The following is an 11,716-nucleotide window of genomic DNA, read 5'->3' on the forward strand; positions in this document are numbered from 1 at the left end:
TTTAATTTAATAAATTTTACTTTTAAGTTTCACATTATAACATAATATTTTATTTAGGCATGTACTTTAGTTTTTTCTCGTGTACTTCAAATGTCAAAAATATTTTTCTAACCATATTATTTAATCCTATATATTTTGCATACTATCGATTATTAAATTGTTTAATCTTAGTAAATTCTATGAAATCGTTTTAAAAATTTCTTCACTAGTTTGTCCGATAAGTCAAACTATTCATATATACTTTTAAATACTTAATTAAAGTTAAAATAAAATTAATAATAAAAAGATTTTTTAAATAAGTCGATAAATTGGATTTATAGAGTCTGTATTTTTCCTTTAAAAATTTTTTTTTTTTTTAATCTACAAACAAATAATTCTAATTTAACCAATGAAATTAATCAATTAAGTCAGTGGAATAAAAAATTTATAGTTATACAAATTTATTATATAAATATTTCTGTAACATACATCTTGGTTATATCATGAATGCATTAATGAAAGTATTACCGATGTATATTGTAGATAACAGCAATTAGCTAGAAATTTTATAAATGATTTTTTTATTTTCAAAACAATGGTAAGTTAATATTGGCAGTAAGCAACTAATAAAACAAAAAACAAATAAATAATGAAATTAAAAAAAAAAAAAAACTTTTAATATAAACGATGAATGATAAATACCTGATATAAGAATAATTATGAAGTATTAAGATTAAAATATGAAAAGTTACTTTATAATTTGCATAAAATACATAATACATTGTATTGTATGCAAAAATCTTTATGAATTATGAAATTATACAAAAATAGTAATTTACTGATAAATTTCATTTTAATTGTATTCTACAAATGACAGATTTATCGACATTCTAGAATAATATCGATATAAATATATTTATATTTCCCCTTCTATATTTTTAGAAAAATATAACTGTTGTTGAAGTGAAATGCTCCAACGTCTTTCAACAACGATATTTTGATAGTTTACAGTAAACATCTGAATTTATACTTTGTACCGCTTAAAAGATTAAAAAGATAGTTTATTTATTTAAATCATTAAATTTATTATTTATTAAGTTATTAATACAAATAATATATTATAATATTCTTCTAGCATATCTATTAATAGCATAAAAGCTATCGTTCGCTCAGAATGTAAAGGCACTTATGACGTATAGGAATAAAATAAATATTATGCACTAAAAAAATATTATTAGACTAGGCTTTATTTGTATTTGAAGTGTACAATGCATAGTAACATCGTTAGTGCTAATTAACGCAGCTTATAATCGACGTAAATTTAAAAAGAGAAAAGCCAAAATGTATCTTCCACGTGTTGTTATTCAGCTTACTGAAAATCTCAGATGTATAATAGAAGAAAATTAATACATAAAATACTAAAAAATACTCTTTTACAATGTCTAATTTTCCCACTCGCTCTCTCTCTCTCTCTCTCTCATTCTCTCTCTCTCTCATTCTCTCTCTCTCTCTCTCTCTCTCTCTATCTATCTATCTATCTATCTATCTTATTTGCTTTCTTTTTGCAATAGCCTATGCTTAAGAAAACCCAACTAATTAGTTAATTAATAAATTACTCTCTCTCTCTCTCTGAAATAAAATTGAAAAATTCTAAGATGGATTAGCGCCTTTCCAATCGACGATAAATATGATTCTCTTTCCCTTTGAAAATTCTCCGCCTTTCGTTCCTTCTAAAGATACACATTATTTCCGAGAAGATATGTTTTGACAGATGTGCCGGCGCACAAATCGGCAAAAGCCCGAGTTATACGTGCCAATGTGTTTGTGTCCACGTATTTTTCACACACCCTCTCATTCTGCAACGTCGCGTGTGTTGCATTCGTGTACATGTGTTTGCGTGTCCGTTAAAACATTAATAGTAACAAGAGGAGGCCAGCGAAGCCAGCGCACACACGTGTTTCATATAGTGCCGACTAGAAGCTCGCAGAAACTCTTTTTCTCATTTTTTATTCTTTTTCTCGTCTTTATATCCCTGCCTTCATTTCATTTTCATTTTACACGAAAACTCTCATTGCGTCTTTTTTATGCTTAGGAATAATACGTATACAATCATGTGTATTCTGAATACTTAAAAATTTGTACTACTGTCTGTAACAAATAAGATGCATGTTGAAAAAAGATATAAATATATACAAATGTTTAAAAGATATTTTATATTTGATATATATATATATATATATATATATATATATATATATATGTATGTATTAGATAGAATGATAAATTATTACTGGAATTTATTATTGGGTGAAATAAGACATTTTAAAAAGTGTAATATATTAATAATGATGTATCTACATAATATTTATTTTCGAAATAGACAATTTTTCTAGTATTTTAACGAAATATATATAAAATTCGTATATTGGTATACATATATACTGCACTTAAAAGCCAGTCAGTATTGAGCGATATTTTTATGTAATATAAATGAATTACAAATATTGCATATAATTATTTTGCGCAGTTTGCGTACATTTAATGTCTTTAATCAACAACCTCATATTAATATTATACTAAAATTGCACGTTTTTAATATAACAAAATAAAAATAACATATTTATAAGCTACTTCCAATCATCCGTTAAAAAAATTCTTTATTGCATTAAAGTTTTTAACGATATTTCTTATTCAGAATAAATCGCGATTCTATAAGTAATTTCCTCGTCCATTAGAACGGTAATATTGTCTCTTTTTTTGAACTTCGCCGATTGATCCGACGCCTTGTACTGGAGTAAGATAATTAATTATCTAGCTCACATTAAATCATATAATCCAGTTTATTATTTAGTTTTCTTTTTTATTATTTTTTATTTATTTATTATTTTTGTTATTTTTTGCTATTGATTAAATACGTATAACTTTAACGACGATGTTACTAGACCCTTTGGTGTTTTCTGATCACTTTCTAGAAAATCTCTGAATTATATGTATTTTCCTAATTTTTATTAGGATTTATTCATATAAGTGAATGTATTTATCATTTCATGAGTTATTAGATTTGAATGGAGATTTTTCGGAAATACTAATTCAAAATTTTATTCCTGTAAATTTTAATTAATATTCGTGATAAGCTAATGATGGTTTACTATAATGTTGTTATAGTACTCCGTAATATATTATATTGTTAGTGTGATGCTAATGAAGTTGAGTATTTTAGTTGTAACGCAATAAAGAATGATCTCTAAATTTAATAACCACAATAGAGATTAAAAAATAACAATAATAAACTATTAAAATATGTATACATTAACAATAAATAGCTAATTACTAATTAGAATCTTAAAAAACATTGCATAATAAAATGTGTACATAATTATTAATCAATAAAATATCATATATTCTTTATTAACTTAAAATTTAAATCTTACGTATTAAGTAAACTTAAAATAATAACAATAATGGTCATGTATAACAATTAATGTTGAAATATGACCTATTTAGCTAATTTTTAATAATAACTCAAATAACCACATAATTGAATATCGATTTTTATTTAAAAATCGATTGAATATGTCATGAATTCGGCTTGTTTATCTGTAAATCTTTTTTTTTTTTTTTTTTTTTGTTTGTTTGTTTGTTTTTTATCTTATAATTAATCTAATTTATCTATTGGTTATAAAAGTTTTCAAGGCCGATTTACATTTTCATGTCAAAAAGACACCAGAGCAAGCAACAGCGTCGCATCTAAAGCAGAACAATGTTAAATAAAGTGTAGGTTTTTTCGCAAATTTTTCAATTATTTTTTGCATACTATAAAGGCTCACTCGAAATATGTAGCGAGAAATTTACATTAGCATTATTATCATTTTATAATTCACTTTACGCACTGCTTTTGTTCCATTTTAAAACAACGTATATTTCAATTTGTGCTTTACTCAAACTTTCGACATTGTGTAGAGATACAAATAATCCGTTACAAAAATACGAATTTGGGAAGGCGAATATTATGAATTATAAAGGTGCAACCGCGTAATAAATTGTTTAGTTTTGCATAAATATTTCTTTCGTTAGTCAAAATGACCTTGTAAGTATTTCAAAATCAAGTAACAATTTCTCGTTACATAAATACAAATTCAACTCATAACGAAGTACGCGCTCTTCATTAATATTTGACTCATCTCTGTTTCTTGCGAATAGTATATAGTTCATTGTTAATAGATAATATTTTTCTTTACGATTAATATTTAAATATTTCGCATAGCATAAAAAGTAAGCTCAATAACATACACTTGAGCGTTCGAACTTTATCGAGTTCTTATTGTAAATTTTTTGGTCGACAGAAACTTCGCATCCGCTATTCGTATAACTACTTCCTTTTGATTAATTTTTTTTTTTCAACTCGCACGCTAATTCCAGACGCTATATGCCTCAAGCAATTGCAGTGCTTAAATAAGAGAAGATGTAAAAGATTTTACCTTATCTACAATATATAAATTTATATAGAAGTTTTGTTTTACTATTTTATATTAATTTTGCATCCTAAAAATTATACACACGCGCGCATATATATATATATATATATATATATATATATATGTCAATTTTGTGTATGTGCGCGCATGTGTTAAGTGATAGTTAAGAAATTCATAGTACAATTTTTCAGTTGACAGCTTGTGTCAAATTTGTATTAAAAAATTGCATATTTATGTAAGCGCGCGCGCGCACGCACACACACACACACACACACACACACACAGACCGTTAGACAGACAGACAGACAGAGATATACATATAGAAATAAATATTGTCGACAAGGTAAGTAATAATTACACCTGCTCAATTATTTTAATGCGAATAATCGTCGTGCCGATTTCAAAGAAAACAAAGCGTGAAAATGTGCATTTCTTTATACGATTTGTTTATACGTGGCTTTTTACATATATAGTGAGAGTACTCTACGATATTATTGTACACTACTTACATGTTAACTTACAGATCCAAAAATTTGGTATCTCCATAACCGTCATAATTCATAATTTTTCATTTCATTTCATTTTTGGTAGATGCAGTATTTCTTTTATAGCCTATGATTGAATACGCCTCGTTTATAATAATGAGCTTCATATAATTTTTCGCCTTTACTCTCAATATTTTTCTCTTAAACTCCGACTTTAGCTGATCATTTAGCATTAAGCACATCATCCAGACACGAAGAAGAAAAAATCTAATTCTAAAAGACTACAACGATACGTAAGACTCGCTCATAATTGCAGGAAGACTGTTTTTCTTTTCTTTCTCCAACGGTATTTACAACATATTAGTCCGTCTCTGACACGGGGCATCTTGAGCACATAATAATTAAATCGATGTACGTCAATTCGAATCAACCCCCATCCGTCGTACCCTTCGAAACACATCGATCTTTTAAAAGTACACGATCCATCTCTCCCGATCCACGTCTCCCCCACCCCCGTCTTTTGGCGGGCAGTAGTATCGCAGTAGTATCAAGCCAATATTCATAGATTACAAGAAGGCGGCGCTTTCGAGATTTGGCTCAAATATCTCGGTGGCGGGATAAGAATCGAAGCGAAGTCGCATTAAATGTCCCGAAGAATATTCACCTTTCGCGCGGGAAAAGAGCCCCCAGGTCGTCCCCCGCAGGCGCACATAAGATGCCCGATTCCTTACAGCGAGGCGATGCATCGGCGCGGGTGCTATTATCTTTGGATAATTGATCGATGTGATGTCCTCGCGATCAGAGCTCGTGGTCGACGGTTCCGCAGCGGCCGAAGCCGCTGGGCACGAAGGCCGCGAGGATGCGCTCGACGATACGCGAGCGCCGGGCCGTACCCTAGGAGGGCTTGAGGCGCTCCGGGTCCCGGCACTTGAGCCGACCTCACAAGCACTCGACGTAATTACCGGGGAAGGTGCCGAAGTAGCCCGTTCGTTGGGAGGATCCGACGTACCAGCCGTCGTCACACTTCTCCATCACGTAGACCGTGTCACCCTCGTTGAGCTCGAGCTCGTCCTCGTTTTGCGGCCGGTAGTTGTAGAGAGCGCGATACCTGCCGAGCAATTTGTTTAAGCATTACATTGTTGTTAGGGTGGTACGTAAACTTGCAGACGAAATACAATTAAACACCAATGAGGCTAGCTTGTTTGGATTTTTAGCTTTAATGTTGAAGATGTGTGCGGGCAGTTTGTTGAAAAGGCCTTTTGTGCGAAAGGGACTTTTGTTCTCCATTTCTTAAAGCCCCTTTGAGCTTAACAATTACAATTTAATGCCCGTATTGCCGAGGGAATTACTTATTCCTCTTGTCAAAAATATTTTTACAAAACGCAATGACAATACAACTTTATAATTTAACTTAATTAAAACATCGTCCTTCGTTTGACTTAGTTGGAATTTACGAACTACCCCATCTATACTAAAGCGAAGCTTTATTTCAAGTAAATTAGATTTTTTTTTGTTTTTTTTTGTTTTGTTTTCGTTTTGTTTTTTTTTAAGAAACGACTCGCAAACATAAATATTATTTTGAATAAACGAGCTTTCTACATGATCAATATCCCTTTCCATCAATAACAGACCCGATTTAACCTCTAATTTTCAATGCATTAATAAATTCTTAAAATTATAATATAATTGTAAAAATGAGGAGACAAATACTTACGGAATAGGCTCGGTGTGTGTATCAATGTGTAAAGTTTCATTAACTGGTGCTACATGCAATTTACTACCTCCTTTTGGCTATAAAATCACGGAATATTACATTAGGTATCAGTCCTTAACTTAAAATCGGCCTTTATAGGAGTTTAATGCTGAAAATATTTGGCTTACCAGTGAATTATAATGGGGCTGATTTGTGTTGATATTAACTGGCAAAGAGGGCGAATAATGATGGGATCCCATACTCATCTTCCCGCTCGATGTTCCATTGGACAAGAGGCTGTGAGCAGCGGGGGATGCAACAGGTTTGCTTTGAATTGGTGTCTCTAAATATAAAAATTGCAGTAAAATATTAATTTATTGACAGGTACGAGGTTTTATTACAAGGACAATAAGGTTTTTCACTTTATATTCGAAAAGAGTGATATTGGACTTTTTTAATTTTCGAGACCGAATCAATTATTTTAATGCGTATTAAGGTTTTTCTTATTTCTTTTTCATTTTGTCTTATTTCTCTTAAGAGATTATTTTTAAGACATTAGAAAATTCTCTTAATCGCGCACATCATACACTCAAAGCTCATAGAAGTATAGGACATTTTAATACTTATTGAACCATCAACAGGCTTACCAGGCCTGTGACCAGGTTCACTGATGACTTCGACATAGGAAACGGGGAATATTCCTTTCCTGCCACCAATACGACCTTCATACCAATTTTCATCGACTCTCCTAGTCAAATACACTAGTTCACCTGAAATCAAATATTATGTTGTTTTAGAGCGTTGAATAATGAAAATAATCGTACAAGAAAATTCCACAAAATACCTTTAGCTAGAGATAATTCAAGATTCGTCTGAGCAACAAAATTGAATTTTGCTTTCGCCTGACCCTCGTACGGTTTTTTTGGTAGCGTGCGTATTTCATCGTACGGAATAATCTATATTAATAAATATATTATAAATAATATGTCTAATATATGTAATAAATTTTTCATAAATACTGATACACGTGGATTTAAAAAATTGGAAACAATCAAACATGGAAATAAACGACGTCTTAATAATAATTAACTAATATCTTAAATAAAGTGTAACAAAAAAAAATAAAATAAAATAAATAAATAATAATAAAACAAAATAAAATATAAAAATCGTAAACGTCTTCAAATGCATTTTTCTTCTTTCTTTGTCCTTATTTATATTACGTTAATGCTCACTATAACGTAGTAATAGGACAGGTTGGTCGACAAATTATATAATTATACTAATCGCTACGACACTAATAAAAAAAAAAAAGATTATTCTTAAATGCCTGAATATTATACATTATCCACTATTATTAATATTACAAATATCGCTCACTCGATCGAATATTTAAATAGCCATTGCTCATAATCTACGACATACAACGACGACCTAACGAATTACGCTCAACTATCAATTGCATTATTAAAAAGCAAATTGTACGCTTGACTCGTCCTTCGCAAAATTCAATTAATTCAAACATTAAGTTTGGAAATTAGTTTGGCAGGTAACTAACTATCCGAAGCTGTGACAAAAGCAAGGCCATTCATTCGCAAATTATCGATTTTGTAGTAATGCGAAGGTCGGCGTGTAGAGAGGTCGATGGTGGAAAAAGGTAGGTACCTCGACGTAATTGAAGGGGAAGAGTCCGACCATGGCATTGTGCTCGCCCTCGTACCAGTTCTTATCTACCTGGCGGCGCACAAATATCAGATCGCCTCGGCGGAAGGTCAGCTCACGGGGCGACTGGCCGACGAAATTGTAAAGCGCCCGGGCGACGAGACGCGGCTCCGGCGTCTGCTCCTGCGATCTGCTTCGGTAGCTCAGGTCGTCGATGAAGTCCAGCGGGATCGGAGACTTTTCCGACGGTCTATACAAATCCAAGGGAAATATTAGTTTGTACATTTTCGTGGATGGGTGGCTTTTTCTAGGAATACTTTACGTCTTATTTGATCAAATCAAATTTAGCCTAATTAGCCGAATTATGAATATTTTTAGTATTTCTGTTTCTTTTTTTTCTTTACTTTTTTTTTTATATATAAATAACAGATAGAATGTCAATATGATTTTTCGATAATTTATTTAAAAATGCATTTATTATTATTATTATTATAAATTATTATTTTTTTTTTATTTTTTTTTTTGAATATTATTTTAATAACGAAAGAAGAGTATCAAATGAGCATTCTTTTGATTATAAAGTTGAATTTTATGAATGATTAATGTTGGAATTTTTAATTTTACTTTCATTTGTAGCATGCTAAAAATATTTATAATAAGGAATTTATTTTCATATTTTAATTTATTGCTTAATTAACATTGCATTGAAAATATACTACCGTACTTTTTTTTTTCATTTTATTTATTTGAACGAATAATTCCACATACTATTCGATATAGATAATTTATTGAATTGCGACGAGGTATTTTCGATTTAGATTACGTTTGATTAAACATTTAAAAACATGCACGTTGACAACAAATATTTATATAGTAGGATTAGCTTACACTTAGCATATCGTTACGATTCCTTGTAATACGTAATAAATAGACATTAATTTTTGCATGTATAATGTTAACTTTTTTTGTCTTAACACATCGATTTAAAAATATAAAACATGCTACATGAAATTTTGATTATTATTCATCGTACCAAATGCGAAACTGACGACGATCATATATTTTTAATTTAATTGCTTATTTAGTTTAATGCATAATTTAATGATGCATTATTAATGGTGATTATTTGATAAGTTTGATAGAATTATATGATAATTCAATTTCATTTATTCAATAATCAATAATAAGCATAATTCGATGCTAATAAAGATCGTACGAACGGTGTAGAGATTCAATGGCTTTAAACGTAAATTAAAATAAGCGTATTCCAAAGAAATGCAAGCTTTTAATTATAATTTTGCTACTTAAATATTATTAATTTCCACGTTGTTTTTGTAAAGTAAATATTACTGTTTTACCCACTTTTAGCTGTTAGCTTCGCATTACTTTCTCGTTTTTCTGCCTCTTTTTTAACAGCGAAGCTAACTTTATAGCCTGCACTGTTAAAACAATGCATGAGAATCAAAAGGCTCACGTAAAACAGAGATTTTTATCACGCAGCATCAGTAGGCGAATAAGCTAAATAAGTCGAAGACTCGCTCCCTCGATAAAGCCAAGGAACGGAAGGAAAAAGACATAGGGCTCGGTCGGTAATGGCCCATCGATCTCAGAAACTCCGGCGACTTACATGAAGTTGTCGGTGTGCCGACGCGAATCGATGTCGTGCAGTTCCTGGAGATACTTGCGCCTACGCTCTCCCTGATAGACGCGACGCATGTTCTCGGCGCTGCGACGTGCCAACTCCTCCTCGCTGAGCGGCTCCTTGGCCTCCGCGCGAACCGGCGAGCGATAGTGGATCGTCACCTCGCCCTCCACGTAGCGCCGGGGTGACTCTGTGAAAAAGCGATGTACCAAGGATATGAGTTGATTGGTAAGTATCGGGGCAGGGAACCCGGATCGATCTGCCCGGTTATGACTCTACGTGCCTTTTTAGAAGGGGTACGTGGTCTTCATTTCCTAATAATGAATCGACAAAGCATTCCGTTACTTTCCAATTAAGGAATAAAGGCATTGATAAAAAAAAAACAAAAAAAAAAAAAAACGTTGCTTACGGAAGTTTTGCCAGGAATAGTTTGTATTACATTATAGAAGAAGAGTAATTACATTTGCAGCACAATGATGCTCGCGCACTATGGTGAATCTCGCTTTGGCACTTAGAAAAAAAAAGTTTATTTAGAATGCTGGATTTATATGCCTTGGCTTTGGAATTAAATGCTCGAGAACGATCATTGTGGCAAAAGATTAAGGCGAAAGTGATCGAATAAGCTGGATAATTTTACTTATTATTGCAATATTTACTTACGATTGTGGAATGGCGTTTGTATCGAATATTATATAATGTGTATTTATATTGTTGTATTCTCATTTTTCAATATAAAAAAAAAGATTTGAATATAAAAAAAAATATTTGAATATAAAAAAAAATATTTGAATATAAAAAAAAATCACTATTACATGTATTAAGAATAAATAGTGGAATTACTTAAGAAATGTTAAAAATTGCTTTTATTAATGAAAATGAAATTTTGTTAAGCCTTAAAATATGTCCTTTAAATATACCTTATAACTAATAGTTTTAATATAAATACAAAAGTGTTTTTCCTAATATTATTAATGTTCATATTTATATCAAATTGCATCAGTATATCACATTTTCTCAAGTAATTCTAATTTCTTATAGTTTAACTATTAGATCGTGCATTTGCAAAATCTCTAATACATCTTGTAAATTATTTAATTTAACAGTTTTTCTCTATAATATATTGCAAATATGAGATGAGAAATCAAGCTAAAATCCATTCTATATAAATACTACGATAAAATAATTTGTTTAAAAATTGATTTAAAAATGTTCTTTTATTAAGTTTGATATCGATTCGTTATTGTGTAAATAGGAATTTTTTCAAAGTTATTTGAAATGCAACTATCCCCAATAATCTATCAAAATTTTTCATAATATTTTTCACAGTTATATTCTATTTATATAATTAATTGCAATTTAACATTACGGTCAATATAGTTATTTGTAGTTTAAAATATTTTATATTGATTATTATTTGTATAGACAGATCAAGTATTAATGAACCTAATAAAATAAAATGTTCGTAAAATACGTCATTTCGTAAATTTGTTAAATTTATTTAAAAAAGGCAAAAAAAAAATATATATATATATATATAATTGTAATATATACGTAAAGTGAATTTTAATACCCACATCAGTACAATTATTGTAAATAATCTAGTAAAAATTTAAATGAAAAAGGTTGTAATTTGTTAATTAACACTGTAAAACATTATTATTCTCATGTTTTTATTTTATTCCCATTTTATTCCCATTCCTCGTCACATTTTATTGTACACACACACACACACACACACACACACACACACACACATATATATATATATATATATATATAT

The 11,716-nt window shown here is 30.3% G+C and overlaps 1 protein-coding gene across 1 annotated transcript in view; it reads right to left on the reverse strand.

The window, feature by feature from the left end:
- Window positions 1-5,476: 5,476 nt before the first annotated feature.
- CAP (Cbl-associated protein) overlaps window positions 5,477-11,716 on the reverse strand; it is a 16,526-nt gene continuing 10,286 nt past the window's right edge. The window contains exons 2-8 of the mRNA XM_011506361.1: window positions 9,922-10,126; window positions 8,298-8,544; window positions 7,477-7,588; window positions 7,280-7,402; window positions 6,821-6,975; window positions 6,654-6,730; window positions 5,477-6,047 (exon numbers count right to left, since the gene is read on the reverse strand). Coding sequence (XP_011504663.1) covers window positions 5,879-6,047; window positions 6,654-6,730; window positions 6,821-6,975; window positions 7,280-7,402; window positions 7,477-7,588; window positions 8,298-8,544; window positions 9,922-10,126 — 1,088 coding nt within the window. The 3' untranslated portion in view covers window positions 5,477-5,878. The remainder of the gene's footprint in view (window positions 6,048-6,653; window positions 6,731-6,820; window positions 6,976-7,279; window positions 7,403-7,476; window positions 7,589-8,297; window positions 8,545-9,921; window positions 10,127-11,716) is intronic.

The sequence above is a fragment of the Ceratosolen solmsi genome, unplaced genomic scaffold (genome assembly GCF_000503995.2).
Source record: "Ceratosolen solmsi marchali unplaced genomic scaffold, CerSol_1.0 scaffold7, whole genome shotgun sequence".
Taxonomy (NCBI): domain Eukaryota; kingdom Metazoa; phylum Arthropoda; class Insecta; order Hymenoptera; family Agaonidae; genus Ceratosolen; species Ceratosolen solmsi.